The 21,435-nt window shown below is 41.7% G+C and overlaps 1 protein-coding gene and 1 long non-coding RNA gene across 3 annotated transcripts in view; one reads left to right on the forward strand and one right to left on the reverse strand.

Annotated features, from left to right (window-relative positions):
* Positions 1 to 4,775: 4,775 nt before the first annotated feature.
* Positions 4,776 to 21,435, reverse strand: part of grapa (GRB2 related adaptor protein a) — a 48,350-nt gene continuing 31,690 nt past the window's right edge. Inside the window, exon 5 of one of the 2 annotated variants that reach the window (XM_049561017.1) lies at positions 4,776 to 6,149. In XM_049561017.1, the coding sequence (XP_049416974.1) occupies positions 5,964 to 6,149 (186 nt within the window). In that variant the 3' untranslated portion in view covers positions 4,776 to 5,963. The remainder of the gene's footprint in view (positions 6,150 to 21,435) is intronic. The other variant, XM_049561016.1, reaches the window with a different exon arrangement.
* On the forward strand, positions 14,732 to 16,762 carry LOC125879267 (uncharacterized). Its single transcript, XR_007447843.1, has 3 exons — positions 14,732 to 15,897; positions 15,978 to 16,058; positions 16,167 to 16,762. It is a non-coding gene; the product is annotated as an uncharacterized LOC125879267 (long non-coding RNA).

Here is a 21,435-nt window from a genome sequence, read left to right on the forward strand (position 1 = left end):
AAAAACACTGAGACGTAATGCGTCTTGTTGACAACAAGAATTGCCAGTGCCAGTGAGATCTCTTCTGGCATGTACACGAGGTACAATGACATATTTAAGAGCAGGTTGCACACACACACACACACACACACACACACATACGCACATTAAAATATTATTGCTGTATTAATGTTGTAACACTATTAAATGCGCTTCAGTGACATTTGCTCAGACGCATTTGAATCGCTGCAAACAAAGATTATTTTCATCATGAATTAAACTGTTTATATTACTTTTATAGACTTTCTGTGATTGTTTAGTCTATAAAATACAATGTACAAGTTCATTGAGCCAAATGTGATGTCTGCACATTGCTGCTTTATTCAACTAACCATACAAAAACTGCACTGCGTCTGCAGTGATGCGAGCGCTGCGCCGGACCGTCGTGGTGAAGACGGAGCTGAGACGGAAGGTGAAGCTTTGATTTACTGGTTCATCTACGTCCCAACCCTCGCCTATTGTCATGAGCTCTGGGTAGTGACCGAAAGAATGAGGTCATGGATACAAGCAGCTGAAATGAATTTCCTCCGTAGGGTGGCTGGACTCAGCCTCAGAGATAGGGTGAGGAGTTTGGACATCCAGAGGAAGCTTGGAGTAGAGCCGCTGCTCCTTCGCGTCAGAAGGGGTCAGTTGAGGTGGTTCAGGAATCGGATCAGGATGCCTCCTGGGTGCCTCCTGTTAGAGGTGTTCCAGCCATGTCCAACTGGTAGGAGGCCCCGGGGCAGACCCAGAACACGCTGGAGGGATTACATATCTCATCTGGCCTGGGAACTCCTTGGGGTCCCCCAGGAGGAGCTGAAAAGTGTTGCTGGGGAGAGGGATGTCTGGGGCGCTTTGCTTGGCCTGCCGGCCCCGCAGCCTGGCCCCGAATAAGCGGATGAAAATAGATGAATGGATGGACCGTACAAAAAGCAAAGACATTCAATTCGTAAGGACGAACTATAGAGAGAAGCAGAGAAGCTGGAACCAGAGAGACTTGTCATTTTTGTTTGACAAATGACTTTAACTTCTAATTAATTATTTAAATAGCTACGAATTCACTTTTCTATTCGTTGCCTAGCAGATGAATTGACAATCGTTTCTAATGCTTTCAGTACTAATTTAATGCAGTTAAGCACACAGTCATGACACTTAGTGGGTCCCTCGTGCATACAGTGAAGGTATGGTGTGAGCCAAAATCTCAAGGCACACATCTGTGCACAATAGCCTCTGTAAGTTGTGTTATCAGTCTTATCATGGCATAAATGCTTGTTTTTGTTTGCTTATATCAAATAACAATTGACAACCAACTGTAAGTCATGAAATGATTCAATAATTCAGTTTTAAACCTTTTAAAATTACATCAAAGCACCAATAACGCACTCATTTAAATAGGAAATAATGTTAGATATTCAATTACGTTACATTTTTAGCTAGAGTTTGCCATGTTATTAGGAAATGGGTGTGCACAACATTATGATAAAGTCAATTAAAAATTCATAACTTTATGTAAAGGCTCAGTTGAATATTGCAGTTATAATGTGTGGTTATCTCAAAATCCGACAGCACACCTGGATTTGCATCACGGCACACCATTTGAGAACCACTGGTATGGTCACATTAAACTTCTGTGTGCTGGTCAGCCCATAGAAACACTCATGCACCAGCCCTGTCTATTAGAAATGATGTTTATGTACAACTAATTTAAAACTATATTTTGGGGGAAATATTAACATACTGAGGAAGTATTTCTAATTAGCATACCTGCCAAGTCAAAAAAATGTTGATCCTGAACTAATTGTTCTTGCAATACAGTATCCATTACAGCATTATATTACCTTTTTTCAACCTTTGGCCAAAATCACATCTCCCAAACCTTAACCAAAATGCTTTTGTTTGCTAAACCTAAGACAGGAGTCGTGACGCAAGCCTTTGCTGTCGTTAAAGTCCTGCACTTTGTACAGCCGCCATCCTGCTCAACCGCCTCCTATTGAAGCCTAGGCAGGACACGAATGTAGAGTTGCGGTACCTGACAGTAATGTTGTCTTTGAACATGATCCAGGCAGCAATTACGTTGCCACAACATCGTAATTAAGAAAGCAGTTAAGTTACATACAAACATTTTAGGAGACAGGGTTGCCTGCACTGTGTTTAAATCTATAGGTCATTGTTTCATTGCCATATTTAGTACAGTGTCACCCCACTAGACTACGAACTGGTGTCATTCTCGCACTCTGTGATCACTCTGATTGACTGCAAGGGCAATTTTGTCATGTGACCGTACCTTAATGCAAAATACACAGAATTTATCCCACACTATTAACCCGCATTTTGTGGCACAAAGTGTGAAATGTCACGCTGGCAAATGTCACGAAATTGCAATTTACACATGAAAGGAAGAGGCTGTTTGTGCATGAAATTTCATCCTGTGACATTAAAAGCAAGAAAAGCACAAAATAGACTGCAGTGCACAGTGTGTGACAAAGTGCAACTCAGCAGCTTTTGGCAGACAAACTGTATCAGCAAAGAGGAGCAGTGACCATAATTTGAAACTGTAGACAACACACTGCAGACTGTATACTGAGGGTTGCCTACAGCATACAAAGGGGATCTCACACATAGTATTAAGTATATAAACCATTTTTGCATCAGTGTTTTGTGTCAGTAGAATTTAAGTATACTGAAGTACACCTACTTTCAGTATACTTAGTATGCCTCCATGAGCATGTAAATAATGGTCTAAAAGTGTGCTATTTTTAATGTACTAATGTATTGTGTAAATTGGGGCTAATATAGTTAAGATGTATTTAAATATACTTGAGTACATCTTTTAATATTAATGCTGTTCTTTTTAAACATGCATTTTTTTCTAATTTAAGTTCATTTCAATCAATTTTGTTGATAACTGTTTATCTGGTTGTGGGGGCAGCAGACCAGGCAAAGCACCCCTGATGTCCCTCTCCCCAGCAACGCTTTCCAACTCCTTCCCGGGGATCCCAATGTGTTCCCCCGCCAGATGAGATATGTAATCCCTCCAGCGTGTTTAGGGTCTGCCCCAGGGCCTCCTACCAGTTGGACATGGCTGCAACACCTCTAACAGGAGGCACCCAGGAGGCATCCTGATCAGATGCCGTAACCATCTCAACTGACCCCTTTCAATGCAAAGGAGCAGCGGCTCTACTCTGAGCTCCCTCCAGATGTCCGAGCTCCTCACCCCATCTCTGAGGCTGAGCCCAGCCACCCCACAGAGGAAACTCATGGCATTCTTTTGGTCATTACCCAGAGCCCATGACCATACTGTAGGTGAGGTTCAGGATTAGGGATGGGACTCATTAGGATTTTAACGATTCCGATTCCTTACCGATTCCTTCTTAACGGTCCGATTCCTTACTGATTCCTTCTTAACGGTCCGATTCCTTACCGATTCCTCTTACCGATTCCTACATTATAGTCATTATACTTGCTATACTTAAACAAGTATGTAATAAACACAGATGCAATCATACAAATACAAAAACTTTATTCTAAGTGTTGCACAGTACAATTAGATGAAAAAACACATTTGTGTGTGGTGTGTATTTCAGATTTAGAGCTTGTATCATCTCCCTGAGAATATATAACAACAAAAAGTGATTCTCTGATTTCTACAGTAACACTATTAGCTCAAATGAACCACAGCAATGTAATAAAAAATACTTATATGCATTCATGCTTGGGCACTGTTATTTACATGACAACACCTGAACAGAAGACACACAGACACACATTGGCTGTTTGTTTCTACCGCTCCCCTTGCTGGAAGCGTCGGATCTTCTGCTGCCCGCCTCCGCCTTGATTAAACGCTGTTTAAATTAAATAAAAGAGGGAGACAGGTTTTTCCTATTTTATCTTGTTATATTTCCTCTCCCCTTGCTGGAAGCAGTGGACCTCCCGCTGCCCGTTCCATCTCAAACACGGAGGTCTCCCTCTCCGCAGAGCACCCACGGCGTATGCCCGGCCTGTTAAATAGCCTGTAACCATAACAACTGTGTGACACAAACTCAGTGCATTAGCAGCCTCATTAAATAATGTCGGGCTCAGTCGGGTTTGGACAGAAATATGCGGCCCGTGCCGGACTCTAATGGAAATGCACCTTTAGTTTTTTTTTTTGTTTGCAGGAACTGTTACTCCAAATGTGATGGAACCGGTTCCGGAACCGGAACTTTGGACCCGGTTCCAAAAAAGAACCAGATCCGGATCCCAACCCTATTCAGGATGTAGATGGACCAGTAAATCAAAAACTTCGCCTTCCAGCTCAGCTCCCTCTTCACCATGACAGTCTGGTGCGGCGCCCGCATCACTGCAGAAGCTGCACCCAACCGCCGATCCATCTCACGCTCCATTCTACCTTCACTTGTGAACAAGACCCTGAGATACTTGAACTCCCACACTTTAGGCAGTAGCTAACTCCCAACAAGAAGGTTCAAGAAGACCACAATGAAACGGCACAGTCGGAGACAGAGTACCTCGCCCAGTGTGGGGACACCGGGCCCCCCCTCTGGAGCCAGACCTTGGGGGGAGCTCACTAGCGAGTGCCTGGCAGTCGGGCTCAGCTCAGTGAATAACATGAAGTCGCCACCCTGTGGGCCGCCCACCTGCAGGGACTGGCATCTATTTTTTTATTTTTATTTTTTCTTTAATCTGCAAATTTTATGGTATTTTGCGTACACTCACATATTCATATCACATTGCAAAAGACAAAATCTTAACAGAAATTTAAATGTTATTAAACGACAATGTCCAGGCTCCAAGTTCAAAGAGGTAAATGTATCACTTTATTTAAATGATTTGTCATTACATGTTAAGGAAGACCGGTCCAACTTCTCACTGTTCATCACATAAAATGTGGCATCTTAAACTATTCGTTGCAACAGAAACAAAAACCTTTATACAATGTTTTTTATTACTCGTAATATACTGTATGTACTCTAAGATTACACATGAATAAGAATAAATACATGGAAACAAACAAACAAACAAACGGTTCCTAAATTGAGTTGAGCGAATTACATTTCAAGCGGTGCGCTTTAAAACAAAGTGTCGTCTGGGCAGTGTTTATCTCACTGGTCACTTACACACAGTAACCTCCTGCACACACACATATATACACACACATACATGTACACACACTCATTCACTTTCCCTTAGCACACAATAAACAGACACATACATAAAGTTTGCAGTTACATTTGTTCAGACCCACAAACTCCTCCGCAGACACACACACACACACACACACCCGCCCAGCGAGAGAGGAATCTGCTGTGTCAGTATCCTCGGAGTGTCTGCCCCAAATATTCACAATGACTCTCTGTGTCTCTCTGCTAAGCTCACCGATCTCTTCGTGGGAACGGCAGCAAAGTACTGGAGCAAATCCTGACTCATCTTCAGCGGAGAAAACCTCGCCCTTCCTCCACAGCCTCCCATGGGTCTCACACACTCCTTCCTTTTTTCATCAGGTGTGTGTGTTGCTTTTATTTAGCCTGCACCAGTGCTGATAAGCTCTAATAAATGATTATGCCTGGGGCTGTGTGAGTGGGTTGTCAGTCTGTGTGTGTGTGTGTGTGTGTGTGTGTGTGTGTGTGTGTGTGTATGAGTTCTCCACAGTGTATAGGTCCATATCTTCATTTTTTTATTACATAATTAAAGAATAAGTGGAGTTATGAGATCAGGTGGAAGCGATTGATGAGCCTGTAGCAGCGGATTGGGCGAGGCTTGTGATTGACAGGTAGGGTTATCACAGGGGAAATGGGAGGAGGCAGTTACATAACGAGGCATTCAGTTGCGGCTCGTCAGTTCTCCAAAAGTGAATGGGCAGGTGCAGCGCAGGGGAGCAGTGTGAAGGGCGGGGTCAAGACAGCTCATCGATGAACCTGTAGGAATGGCTCTGTGTTTGACGTGCCAGGTTACTGGCAGTGGTAAATGGGCTGGACGTACTCAGGGGGGAAGTAGCCCACATGTCCATGGCAACGGCCCCTCCAGCGCAGCGAATCGGAGCAGTCAATGAGTTCGATGACGTCGCCACGCAGGAAGCGTAGCTGGGATGGGTGGTGGGGGGTGAAGTCGAAGAGAGCGTGGGCGTGATGAGGACGCTGTAGGGGGAAAAGGAGAAGAAGAGGGAGAGAGGGATGGAAGAAAAAAGGAGAGAGACGGTTAATGAAAGCTTCACAACTTTTGAGGCAACTCTGAACTTTACCCAACACATCAGGGCAGTGGTTATCAACCGCACTAAATATCCCAGCTGGTCACCAACATTGTTTGACATCGATATTTTGTTGAACTTTTGTTGTAACATCAGGTTACCAAAATTTAATGACAGATGTCTAATGCCAACATCAGTTTAACAGAGAGTAACTGCATTTATATGGAGGCCAAAATCAAACGTCTGTAAAACATCATAATGTTAACATCCACACAGTGTGAAATTCTAATGTTGTTAAACCAGGGCTCAGCTACCGTTACTATCAAAAAAGCAATTTTTGACCGAAAATAATTCCTTTTTTTTTTTTTTTTTTTTTAAATTTCTGTAACCGCCTATCCTGCTAGGGGTCGCAGGGAGGCTGGAATCTATCGCAGCTGACATTAGGTGATAGGCGGGGTACACCCTGGACAGGTCACCAGACTATCACATGGCTGACACACAGAGACAGACAACCATTCACACTCACATTCACACCTACGGACAATTTAGAGTCACCAATTAACCTGCATGTCTTTGTACTGTGGGAGGAAGCTGGAGTACCTGGAGGAAACCCACACTGACATGGGGAGAACATCCAAACTTCACACAGAAGGGCTTCTCCACTCTGGGGTTCGAACCCCCACCCTGGATTTGTACTGGGAGCCCTTTTGCTGTGAAGCAACAATGCTAACCACTGTACCACCTTGCTGCCAATGAAAATAATCTGTGGAGCCACAAAACATATTTGAGTATTATTATCTAGGTGACATAGCCTGTTAAGTCTAAATTAGCCTTCATTACTGTGTTTTGCCTACTGTAAAGGGAACTATTTATGATTATTTTGTACTTCAACTTTGCAGAGCTGGCAGTGAAAGCAAATTATTTCAAGACTTTTACCTTTTTGGATTTGGCATCCATAGCTAACCAGTCAGGGAGACTCAAGACTAGCCACTGCTATCAAGGTTAGGCAAAATTCCGAGGAGAAGGTGCCAGACAGTAGATGTTTTACACACATTTTAGATGTTGAAATGTTAAAACTTTTTTTTTCCTTCACATTTTTACAATTGGAGAATGTAGGAATTGCTTTAGGCCCACAACATTGATAAATGAAAATTAAAATGTTAAAAAAAAAGTTAGTGATTTCAATATAATTTTTTGTCAAAGCCACAGGGAGGCTTAGGAGCCACAGGTTCCCTACACCTGCATTAGACCAATACAAATATTGTCAGCATTTTCATTCCAACCAAAATTCAAGTCCAGCGTCTTTCTTTCATCTGGGTAGCTACAGCTAGCAGCTGCTTAAGACAGGAAAGAGGTGGAAACTGCTACTTTTCTTTATTTTCTTTGTACACAGTCAAGCTAGCAGTTTCCTCCTCTTTCAAACCTTCATGCTAAGCAGAGCTAACCAGCTGCTGGCTGTAGCTCCAGCTGTAACATACAGACATGAGAGTAATATCAATCTAATGATCCAACAAATGGGCAGCATGCTGGTGCAGTGGTTAGCATTGTCGCCTCACACACTCACAGCAAGAGTGTTCCTGGTTCGAACCTGGGGTGGGGGAGAACTTCTGTGTGGAGTTTGCGTGTTTTTTCCAGGTACGCCGGCTTCCTCCCACAGTCCAAAGACATGCAGGTTAACTGGTGACTCTAAATTGTCCGTAGGTGTGAATGTGAGTGTGAATGGTTGTCTGTCTCTATGTGTCAGCCCTGTGATAGTCTGGTGACCTGTCCAGGGTCTTGTGTTCCTATGTTGTAACTACTAAGGTTCTTCAGAGGATGTTTGAACTCAGCTTAATTAATTATGTTAATGCCTATCTTTACGTATCGTTTTTGTTGTTGTTTGTAATTTACACGTTTCCTTAGTGTGTATTTTAAGTCCTGGGAAATTTAGAAATCCACTACTCTTAGAAGTAACCAATCACAAAACAGATACTTTAAACTTCTTATATAATTCTTACCATATAAAGCTTTATTTTTCACAGATACATTTCCAACATGGATTTTAAAATAAAAATTCAAAGCAGTCTTTCAAAGCCCTCTCTCTGTTGAAGGACTGCACAAACATGTGTTGGTCTAAAATAAATTCCCCACTGGACAACTTGAAAAATTCATGGTGGTCAGTTTGGTTGTTTTTCTCAACTCAAGACAACTCTCAAAAAGTTTGAGAGATAGTATTTAATTCAAGAGCCATGAAACAGAAGGTGAATTCCTCCATCGGTGATGTTTCTTTGAAGCATGACACTTGTTATGTCTATGGCTAAAACAAAACAAAACAAAAAATGTTTGCAACACCACATGGGATACATACTCCCGGATGTTTGCTTCAAAGAGTTCAAATCAGGTTTAGTGTTTTTGCAAATGTTGCTCTTGTGTTAAGGTGAAGGGGCCTGTAATCATTGTTCTTTTATAGTACAAATATATTTTATTTATCTTTTTCATTTAACATTTATTCAGCCAGGCCATGGTCAGTCAGTCCTTTCATATTAAATATTAATACAGTGAGAAATGTCTCATCAGGACAGCAGCATGCTGACAGAAGAGCATGAAAGCAAATACTTGATGATGACTAACAATACTTTGTGCTGATTGATCCCAGTTATAAAAATGTTTTGCTGCTTAGTCATGACACAGAAGGGTAATAAGTCTAGACTGATGTGAGAATGAGATTCGAGTTCACACCCCTACAAGCACACACCTATAACCAGCACTCTGTGAGAAGCGTGATGCTTTACGACAATTCAGCGCGTGGCGAACCGCTTCCAATTCAGCCAGCAGACGCTGTGCTTTCTCTGTCTCGCTGTGTTTATTCTACGACTCCACAAAAGTCGAGTCTTTCTTCTCCCTCGATAGCCGGCCTCCTCTGATCTCTGTTGACTCGTGAAGTAAAAGCAGTTTAAGAGTGGCAGAATAAAAGTGGCTATTTTTGGGAGCGTGCCTTGAACTTAACTAACCTCTTAGCTGTCAGTTGCACTCCCGCGGAGAAAAGTGGATGTGATATGAACTGGGAGGGAGCTGAGAGACTGGAAGGAATACCAATATTGTATTTTCTTGTGTGTGTGTGTAGGTAACTGTGTTGCAATTTTGGGCGCTATTGCTGTGGACTGCTTTGTCTTAGAGCGAGGCCTGATGTAATGGCATCCACGCAAACACATACACACACTAACCAGACAGCAGGATTCGGATCAAGACACACAGACACAATCTATCTGTCCCCAAAATCCTCATGGACGTATCCATTATTGTTTCTGTGATCTAGTCTAGACGTCTTGTTAATGTGTGCACACATTGTGTATTTGGGTGTGAGCGAGCATGTGTGTGCAGGCCTCTATTTGCTCGGGTGTGTATGTGCATGTGTGTGTGACGGCGCAGGGAAAACCCATTCATTTTTCCATGCCGGCTCTTGAGGAGCAAACGGTTTGGAAAGAGAAATATGGTCTGTCCGTATCAGCTGCGCTCGGCTGCCTTGTGATCAACGTCCTCTTCAGCGCCTGCTCCGACCCAGAGCGAGCGCTGACAGTGGAACAAATTACTCTGTAACATCAATGGACTACAGCTTTATACTAGATTTGTCTCCACACACACACACACACACACACACACACACAGAAAACACTGCCTCTGTTTCCACTTGAAAATGACAAGGTGTCAAAAAGAGGTCGACGTTTTGCATGAACTGGCTTTGTGTTTGAAGAGAAAGCTTTGGGGCACGAGGACGTTAGGGATATGTTGAAGGGGAGAAAAAGAAGGCAGAATTATTTCCCACCCTGCCATGGTGAGATAAGAAGTGATCTAGCGCCACGTAATGAGCCGATGTGGAATCAGTGTGGAAAGACCAACCACACAATAAGACGGACGCACTGCATCGAGATGCATGGATTCAGATTAAGCCAGACGTCTCTAAGAAACTGACCCATATAGTCGAAAACTAAGAGAAACTTTGATCATGTGGTGGTGTGAAAGAAAGTGAGGAAAAGAATTAGAAAGACAATGTTGTCATGAAACATTTACAGTGCACAGATTGAACATGCTTTCTCTATAATCCTGTTTTCATGCATCCATTTAATAATCTAAAGGTCTAAAGGGAGCGATACAAGAACTAGTTTTTCTGAGTGTTTTTGTGCTGTTAGTGTCACTGCCTAGTGTGAAGTGAAGATGAAATGGTGCGCTGGTAACTGAAGAAGTGGGTATACTATTAATATTTTAGAGAGCATAACACAACAAGGTTGCAAAGACAGAGAGGGGAGTTACGGAAGAACTTGGCGGGAATTTAGGTATCAGGCGAGAAAAGGTCTGCATCTTTGCAAATGAAGTTCTCCTGTTATCTCTCTGGCATCGTAATTTGTGTGGAGTGAAGACGACTGTGTTGTAGGGGTTTGTAGAGACACGCGGAGTGAGAGACATTCAGTGGGCGTTAGAGCTTTGTTGATGCCGAAGGCCAAGACGAAGCCCCGCAGATACGAAGACCAGCTGACCATGATTTTTATGTAAAATGACACACAGTTTGGATCCGAGCTAAATGTGATGTTTCGAATGTATTTTTAATCTGCGGACCCACCTACAGGGACACTTGAATGTCAGATGACGGTGATGTGCTAAAAATCCTGGAAGCTAATGAAGAGAAAGGTAGGATGGAGTTTGTGTAATCTTGTCTCTGTCTTCTTTGTTCTGCTGCCAGACTGAAGAAAAAGGCTGTAGCAACACATTCAGGAGGAATTTAAAGCACAAATTATTTCATAAAAGTCCAAAATAAAGTCTAAGTAAGTAGCACAGGATGTAGATTTAAAGCCACAAACCAATAGGTTGTGACAGAAATACTCCATGTCTAATCGTGCTGCTAAAACAGACGACGGAGAACGTACAGTTTACCCCTTAAAACTCTCATTAAAATGGCTGCAGAGTAAACAAGGCTACAGATATAAGGTATGACTAAGCTGCCGTGATCTGATGTGGAATGACAGACTTTTTCTGAGGCTACACAGCCATGTAGGTAAACACGGCACCTTTAGCACGCCACCCTCAACTATGGAGCATGTTTTGATGCAGATACATGCTAGCTCACGGCCATGGCAGAGCAACACGGTGACCTACAGCACAAGAAAAGTCACAGCCAGCGTGCTAATGTTGGAATGATACAAGTCTACTGTACATATGTGTGTGTAACCAGGAACAAGTAACTGAGTAAAGCAACGATTAATGTTTTTCCCAGATCCTGGGTTTGTTGACTGGCCAATACAGAATGCAATGACTGAATGATTTATTATTGTGTAATGCAAACAGTTACAGGCGTGGGCTTACAAGACACCAGAAAATCAAACAAGGACCAGAATCCAGCCTACATATTTTCAAACATGGAGCAAAAAAAGAAAATGGAGCTAAGCGACAGACAACCATTGATGATCACATTCACACCTGCATGTCTTTGGACTGTGAGAGGAAGATGGAGTACCCAGAGAAAACCCACACTGACACTGGGAAATCATGTAAACTCCACACACACACACACACACACACACACCCTGGGATCTTCCTATTCTGGAGAGCCACGGTACTCACACGAGGCAGGGAAAAAAGTTAAACCAGTTTATCGAGAATACGAAAAAGAAAAGCAAAACAACAGGCCAAGTCCTTCCAAACATACATCTTGTATGGTCCTCTACTGACTCAAATCTTCCCAAATGGACATGTTTCAGGAGGAATATGATCCGAAATCAGAGAGAAATCAACAACATCAGCAACCAAGATTACATGCTATCCTGATGTTAGCACGTAGCTACATGTAGCAGAGTATGTACTTTGAATACTTGCAGTATAGTTTGTCTCAAAAAGTTGGAAAAAAACATGGAAACAGGGCATTCAAAACAGTCTGAAGCCTGAGGTTTTTGCTCACAGGGAGTAATTTTACATATATTTACCATATTATTGAAAACCAATATGAATATTATATTTTATTATTATAAATATAACACCAACAAAAAAAGGCAAAGTATAATAGGTCCCCTTTTATGTTGAGTGTTATTGTTGTAATGGGGCATTAACAGCATAAAGATGAGATAAAGGCCTGTGAGTACACTCACTCTGGATAAATCTCTACAACAGCTGTGAGGATGTGGGCGGGGGTTGTTAAGTGAGGACCATTTGTTAACCAGGAATTTCAAAATATGATGAAGAGACACCAGTGACTGTTTATACCTGTTTATTCATTGAGAAAGCAGGGCAAATTGACTAACTTGGCACACCATCACATTAAAATGTAATGGAGAGAATAAATGGAGTATGAAATAGCAATGAAATTAACAAGCATAAACATTCTGTTATGGTCCTAAATAAAAATAATTTTATAACGGCAATAAATGGCTATAAAACGGAGAGGATTGCAGCATCTGTCTGAATTATCCAGTACTCATACTTCTTAGAAGTGTTAGAAGTCTAACTTTGGTTTAGTTTATCAGAAGTCATGGCAGACACATAGATCCAGTGAAGATGGAAGATGATTTGGATGAATTATAGAGGCATTTTGAGCAATTATTGTTGGTATGCGACTATACCTGTATGCAGAGATTATTGCACCAGGTCTTCAGTCCTAACCCACTTGGTTATAGTCAGAAAAAGATCATGTTTTGGCCTTTATGGGTCACAACCACGGCAGGAAATACAGCTATGACTCAGTAAAAACAACCCCTTTATCGGATCACTATCCCAGCAGGAAAGGCAGTGATGACTGTAAAAATCAACTGCTTTTCGCGCCACTATCTCGAGAGAAAATGCAGCAGTGACTTTGTAGAAATCAACCACTTCTAAAGCCTAAAAAGCAGCTGGAAACACAGTGACAGGGCGCTACAAAACACAAGTTTTGTTTAAATCTACAAAACACAAGTTTTGCGCTGAAAAACTACTGAAAACAGCGATGACTCACTAAGTCACAAACTGTTTAGTTGTATGTTCATCTCAAACAGTGGTCTGCAGCTTGGCAGGCATCTCACCAAGGTAGGGCTGCCTCCTAATAGTCGACCAAACGTTAGTCTATCAAGGTGATATGTAAACTCATCTTCATTGGTTGACTTTAAACATGACATATAGGGGTTTGCAGAAACGTACAATGCCAACATTTTCTTCTTGTGACTGAGCTGTAAGTCGAGAACAGAAGATTAATGTGTGTGGTGCACCAGTAGAAACTGTTTTACTGTACGAATATAGGAAAGTAGAATTCTCAGGAAGCCAAAATGCTCAGAAGGAGCTGGTGTTGTTTCCATGTGTTAGCTGCTCACATTAAAGAGATTTAGATTGTGACAGTATTTAGGTCATACAGTTTTTTATCCTCCCATGGGATGGCTGCCGTTACCTCCCGTTTAACTACCATCATAACGGCCTAAAGCTAAATTCTCAACTCGCACCTGCTCCAGCTGCGTTTGTTCAGAGGACTGTGCAACTTCCCCGGTGATTTAGAGCAGGCGTGAAAATGTTTAGGTGTGAGGCAGGAAGTTACTAAACAAGAACTAAATTTGCGTGAAGCTTCTCGATGAGACAAAAACCTATTTTTAGGATCAAAACCTGTCAGTGTCTCCTGCTCCACCAGGTGAGATACTACAGCAGTCTGGCTGCTCAGCAAACCGTCTCTGCACAAATGGAGATTATGAGAAAAACAAGACCCCTGTTTTATAGCAAGAACCTCATGTGAGCTATAAAATCAGACTTTTACCAAAATTATTCAGTGGAACGGCCAAATCCTCCTGACTTTAACACTATGCTTTATTCCATTACACTTATACAACAACAAGTATATGAAGAGACGGATAAGAAGAGCTCCCTGAATCATAAGGACCAGATTTATCGAAGTAAAGCTCACACATCACAGAGATCAATAAATGTGGATCAGCTTCCAAAGAAGATACGATTCAGACGAGCGCAACACATTTCAAGCAATCAGATTTTTTTTTCAAGCTCACGCTGATGATGTGGGCATAAAAATATTGAACTATATTGATATTTTGGCACATATTTTATTCTTTTTTTAAATCATTACCCTCTTAATCAATGCATCAGTTCCACTAGGAGCCCGTTCTTAAAGGTTTTCTTGTGTAAAGGCATTTTACTGCAGTCATTTGGCTCCAATATTTCGAGTCAGAATACAAATAAGACAGGGGAAAAGTGAAAGACATGCAATGTGCTGCCTTGCCAGAGTGCCAATACCTGTTTGAAATGTTTTAAATACATTGTTGTTAATGCCACAAACACGGACGGATGTATACATGCGAGTTTGTGTTGAATTTTTGTAAGTTTTGTTCTATTGTCAGCACTCACTCACCTCAAAAATACCACAAAGCAGCACCTGCACGCTGGCACCTTTAGATGCATCTGCATGCAGCCCAGTGAGCCGATAGTGAAGTGCAAGGTTTTAATTCTCTAACAAAAAGTAAAGTCGATCCAAAGAACTGGTTACAAACATACCCAATCTGCAGTGTTGTGCACTAAAACAGGTGGCAGCAAAATGTGGAAGTTGTGCTTATCTGTTTTAGAGCTGCTCTGGGCTGAATGAGGGTATTAAAATGCTGCTACAGCCATTAAAATGGCCACACACGTTTAAGACAAGACAAACACCCCGAGCAACTTGGGAATTTTTTTTTTCATTTGTAAATGCAGCTCTGCTTTTAGACTGGATTTCAAGTATTTTTCGATCTGTTCCTATGTGGAAAATGGACAGACCTTTATACTTCCTCACATTAATACACTTTAAGTCTGTACACAAATCTTTGAATACAAAACAGATACAACTGGAGGAGAGAAGAAGTGGTAATTGTGTTACACTTGACTGTGGAGGTCATGTGGGATTTTGACATTTCTTATTAAACTTGTTTACTACGAGCGCGACGGGTTAGTCACCACATGTTATGGGATGCAGCTCTTATGAGTAGGGTTGGGTCCCGAGAACCGGTTCCAAATTAGAACTGGTTCCGAATTTTCGGTTCCACGTGAATCATTAAGAAATTTTAATTTCGGTTCTGCTTTTCAATTCCTAAAAGTTGTCCCTCGCCGCACACACTCGTTTCTGTTAAAAACGCATGCGCAGCTGCGTCTACCTCCAGCTTCTCACGGCACGCCGTTCTGTTTGGACTGCACACGGATATTTTCTTTGTTGATAACAAGATACGAACCTGTATAACGTAAGTTGTTCGCCATCATGGAGCGCAGCAGGCGCTCTAAAGTGTGGCTTCATTTTGTCAAAACGGATGACTGTTCGGCACAGTACAACACTTGTGACGAACGCATTTTGTGCAATGGAGGATGCACCTCGAATATGGCAAAACCTCTTCGCCAGCAGCACGGTATACAAATCAAAGAATGTACCGTGTTTGACATGCTGTGCCGGCCTCCCTCCTCCTCACAAGCCTCGTCCTCCTCCGTCAGCCCGGCAGCCAACAGCCAGCACCTCCTCGCAGGAGCCCTCACAGTCGGGTAAGTTCAGTGAACTTTTATTGAAGATTTAAATAACGTTTGTTTAGTTTCTAAATTTATTAAGCAACCGCGTCAAATGTGTTTTTGTAGATGAAAGCTCACAGTTGCAGAGTTTACGGCCTAACGTTACTGCTCAAGCTAACAAGCTGGTCCCACAACGTGAAACTCCCTTCACCTTAGCGGCTGGAAAGGTGACCGACACTGAACAGGTGAAATGTTATTCATGCACAAACACTGTCTCTCCTCAGTCATTACAATGTTTTATCTAAATGCCAAATGTTGTCTGTAGTTAACAGTGCATGATTGTGGAGAAGATGGTGAGAGGAGCCAGGGCGACAAGGAAGGAGTGGAGAGTGAGGAAGAGGAGCATGTAAGCATATGATAGCAGAAATTATATTTGATAGATTCTGAATCTTAATTATTATATATGGATGCTTGAACTTTTTTGTGATAAGCTTGTTCGTTATTTGTTTTGCAGCCACCTCCCTGCAAAACTGTGAGGATGACTCCACTGGAGGAGCTTTTTGCTGACGAAGATGCTGTAAAGATGACATCACTGCAGACCTCCACATCCATCCAGGACAGAGTTGAGAAGGAGTTACAGATGTACAAGGATATGCCACCCATCGTTACATCTGATGACCCTGCTGCTTGGTGGTGGAGCATGCGAACGACATATCCTTGTTTGTCAGACATGGCCTTTTCATTTTTATGTGTACAGGCCTCCTCTACACCAAGTGAACGAGTTTTCTCCACTGCGGGAAACACAATCTGTGCTGAACGTTCACATATACTGCCTGAGAAGGCAGATATGCTTATTTTTCTGAACAAAAACTGTTAATGTGGGGAGTTTTTACACCTGCTTGTTCCACGCAGGCCTCCTTTACACCGGGTGAATAAGTTTTCTTTAATGCGGGAAACACAATCTGCTGGACGTTCACATATACTGCCTGAGAAGGCTTGAGATATGCTTATTTTCTTGAAGTGTTTCTGTTTTTTTTATACCTGCTAGTTCCCTGCAGATTGTGAATGACTGAATGTGAGTCAATTTGTGGAAAGGTGTATTAAAAAAAAAAAATTGTGTGAAATAAGCATTTGACATTTTATGACCCCGCCCCTCAAAGAATCGGAATCGAGAATCGTTAGGAACCGGAATCGGAAAGCAGAATCAGAATCGGAATCAGAATCGCTAAAATTCAAACGATACCCAACCCTGCTTATGAGTAATGGGACCTTACTGTAACCTGTCACATCTTGTTAATCCTTTGACTTGAGTACACTAGGAAGCATAGTGCAGTACGCTAGGGCTGCCCCTTGAGATTTGAATCGTCAGTTGAAGACCACTCAGTTGACTGAGATTGCCTCAAGTTGAGCAGTTGTCTTTTTTTTTTTTTGTTTTTTTGCTAGTCAGTGTTTTGTGCAGTGTACTTCAGGGTACTGGCTTTTGGTCCTTTGGTCCCCAGATTTTGCTGTGGAGTATGCGCTCTTGACTTTCATCGCTCTGGCTTATTACTGTTTATATGAACCGATCACAGTCATGTTGCATGGTACTAAGCCCAGGATACAACAATGGTGCTTTTGGGAAATAGTGTCGGAGGGAACTTGTTTTGGTGGAACGTTTGCACCTGCCTCTCAAAGGAAAACGCCACAAAATAACATTTACAGTCCTTCAACTTTTAGTGATAAAAAATACAGAATCTGATAATGGGTGACCCAGAGGTTAAGCCTACAGTGAGATGAAGCCTACATCTGTTATGTCAGTCTACTTTATTGCCAGATGACTCAACCTAAGTCCAGAAAGAGTCATGTCAGTCTATCCCTGGAAAAACAATCTGATGCATAGTAATTTGTAGGGCGGCCCAAGACTAAGAATTTTCCTCGTCAACCAATAGTTGTCATTTAGGGCCATTAGTCGACTAGTCACCTGTGTGTTTACGATATTAATTTAATTATTTTGGGGCGAAAAACAATGGTTTGAGTTGAAGGTGTGAGAAAGAATAGTATCAGTAACATTGTTAACATTGTGCTACATTACAGAGAAATACAAAACCGTACTAATGAACCTTCATTAATATAGGCCTATATTTTATCTACAAGTGCACGTCACACACTGAGCGAGCCGCCTGTTAATGACGCTGTGGGCTAATGGGCATGTAGCTACTTCCATGTTTCAGATGATACGTCCTGTTTGTAGTCGACCAATGAAGATGCGTTTACATATCACCTTGGGTTTGTCCTTCACCTTCTCAAAATGATCCCACACTTTGGATTTCCTGCCCGACATGTCATTAACTAGCCTGTGGAATAACCGCAGGTACCAGCCCTGGAAATTAACCTGACTCCTGTCTGACTGCTGAGCATGGACACTTCCTGTGTCTGTCCTTTCAAATTAAATTCCAACATGGTCCAGTCATATAGGTCGTGACTTATTTTGACAAGGCACAGCTCCGAGTAGAGTTTCACGTTTGTTTGTTTTCTGCAACTAAGCGATCAATGAAATCTTGCCAATAATTGACCTTTTTGGTTGACTAAGGTTTGGTTCGACTGTTAGAGGGCAGCCCTAGTAATTTGTGTATTTAACCTTTTTGTTTACCATTCGTGACTGTGTATTCACAAGCCTGCACTACAATTAGTACGAGTCATCCTCGCAATCCATCTAATAGTTTGTTCAGGTATTTCACTCAAAACCACAAATGTCAACCTTGTGCTGTCGCTAAACATCAGAGAATCATCAGATATTTTAGGGTTCTTCCGCTAAGGACCATGAACGTCTGCACAAGATTTAATAACAAGCCATCAAGTAGTTGTTGAGACATTTCAGTTTGGACCGAAGTGGTGGACCAACAGACCGACTAACCAACATTGCCATCCAAACAGCCATGCCGTAGTCAAACCCTTCCTTTTGTAAACCCTCACATCACTTCACATACGTCTGCTCTCAGTGATCGACACTGCAGTTCAGCTCCCTAATGAACAACTGTCTATTCTCAGGTGCCAGCCTTGATGTGATGAGTATTAGCACACGGCTTGTGTTACAGCGATACGAACATGCTGCCACGTCAGGATCGCTGTGGATCACATCCCTCTGCAAGCAAGCGGGTTCGCCCGCGGGCACGGCTCGCCTGCCACTCCCAGGAATACTTAACATGCAACGTGATCCTGTCTGCATAATGACTTCACAATAAGCAACAACAACAGCTTCTCCCATGGTGACACCATCATGGGAACTACCTGTCATTTCGTTTCTCTCTCACTAAACCTGACGGAAATTTGGGAGACGCCTTTGGGTAACCGACGTTCAAACGATTTCACCTTACAAAAAAAGAAAAGTACATTAAAACAATAAAGGAGACAAAGGGTGTGTACAGACTGTAAAGGCCCTTTGAGACAAATTTAAATGACTTAAATAGCTTATAAATGGTGTAGATGAAAGTGAAAACCTCGACCAGGCTCATGATGTGTCTGAGTTACAAAGGGAAAGTGGACTAAACCCAAGAAACTAAAGAAATGTTCTGTCCAAACTTGACATATGGAAACTTAATCATGACTTCAGTAAATAATTGCCTTTTAAATCAGTTCTCTCTCTCACTCCCTTTGGCTCGCTGCCTAAGATGACTGATTTGGTTCGGCTCCAAGCTGACGGCAGCCCTGTGATCTTTCATCATGAGCTGCACCTCTATGTCAAACACTGCTCCCACAGTCACAGCTCCAGAAATTTCACCAACATATGGAATGCCCCCATAGCTGTCAAAAGACAAAACTGGTTATGCCTGGCAGTCGCGGCAAAATGAATTACAAGCACCTGGGCTGCTTGGTACATCTGTAAAAACACTGATTTGACAACAAACGCTGCTTCACTGTGTTGTATAACCTCATTGGATACTTAACTTAATCTCTGGCGGCTTAAAGAGACAAGGGAAAAGGAGGAGACCGATGACAAGAAGAACAGATGTGTTTTAAATGGTTTAGGGAGGAGATTAAAATTGACGTTACAAAATAAACTGTGCTACGTAACTGCTGTGGCATGCTGATCTGTTGTGTAAACAATATGAGGCAAGAAAAACTAATTTTAGTAAATTCAAAACAGCAACACCCTAAAGACTGTTTCCTCAAATTAAAAATAGCAGAATATTTTAGGAGGCAGGGGATAGCAGAATTAATTTTTACAGTTTGCAAGGAAAGAAATCTCTGATATTGAGCAACATTTTTAAAATCATTAATCATTAATAAAGTGCCATTTTTTAAATTGTCTATTGATAAAATATTAATTTTATTAAATTAGCTATTGATAAAATATTTGTGCTTTTTGCTTTGTCTGCTTTGGTTTAAAAGCTCTAAAAATCCAAGGTGGCGACAGCTGAAAAACCGAACCTCAGGCTTTAACATTGTTTACAGCCAGGTAGAAAAAACTGTTTTGGTCTCTGTAGCTAATTTCCTCCTTGACTTGCTGATTTGCATATTTGTAGAAGTATTTTTAGGGTTTGATGTAACTTATTTATTCTTGATCTTGATCGATGTGATCAATAATAATCTCTGATAAACATTACAAGTAGCCTACTAAGAGGAAACAACCTTTTTGTAATTATTCCAAGGTAACAAAATAAAATAACCTTTTGTTTTCTCAACATTTAATTATTTCAATTTTTTTTAGATTATTATTTCACAGCTTGTTTTCCTGAGATGATAAAATAATTAATTTGTGATGTTGAAATGAAAACATTAAAGAATAATTGTGAGGATGGCCGTTCTCTGCTTTCGTAGTATATACACTGAAATGCAACTTATATTTATATACACAAGGGAAAAAAACAGGTATAAGACTTTGTTTTGATGGGCTAATTTATTAAGTTATTGTTTTTATAATGATTTCACATCATTATTATTATTGAAATGATTGTTTTTATAATGATTTCACATCATTATTATTCATAATAATAATAATAATAAAACTAACATTATTATTATTATTATTATTATTATTAGTGTAATATAGCAAGAGTAGCGTATGACAAATTGACATTGCCATGTCAATTTGTAATACACTACTCTTGCTATATTACAAGAGCACAAGAACACTAGTCCACATCAACAATGTTTCTCACCAGCCCAAGCTCTCTTAGAAGACGAGGAAAAACTCCCCATCAGCCAAACAAGGAAGAAACCTCGGCAGGGGCAATTCTAAGAGAGATCTCCCCTCCACAGGTGGCTGGGTGAACCACACAACTACTCCTCTGCACGTCCGCATACAAACATCCTGACAAACCAGTTCCTCCTCCTCCTCCTGACCCTCGGTTCAGGAATGAAGATGTCCTCATCCTGTGGATGTTCTACCTCTTCATTCCTGACCCTCGGTTCAGGAATGAAGAGGTAGTCATTGCTCGGTTCAGAAATGAAGATGTCCTCATCCTGTGGATGTTCTACCTCTTCATTCCTGACCCTCGGTTCAGGAATGAAGAGGTAGTCATTGCTCGGTTCAGGAATGAAGATGTCCTCATCCTGTGGATGTTCTACCTCTTCATTCCTGACCCTCGGTTCAGGAATGAAGAGGTAGTCATTGCTCGGTTCAGGAATGAAGATGTCCTCATCCTGTGGATGTTCTACCTCACCTGAAGGAGTCGTATCTCCACACGGGCTCTCCGCACTCACTGCAGCAGGTGCGTCAGGCTCTGCGGTGGAGGGTATGCACTCCTTGTCATCAGTAGCGTCGGTGTTTATCGAACTAACGCTTTTATCTGTGTGTTTGCCTT

This window comes from Epinephelus fuscoguttatus, linkage group LG19, assembly GCF_011397635.1.
Source record: "Epinephelus fuscoguttatus linkage group LG19, E.fuscoguttatus.final_Chr_v1".
Lineage (NCBI taxonomy): Eukaryota > Metazoa > Chordata > Actinopteri > Perciformes > Serranidae > Epinephelus > Epinephelus fuscoguttatus.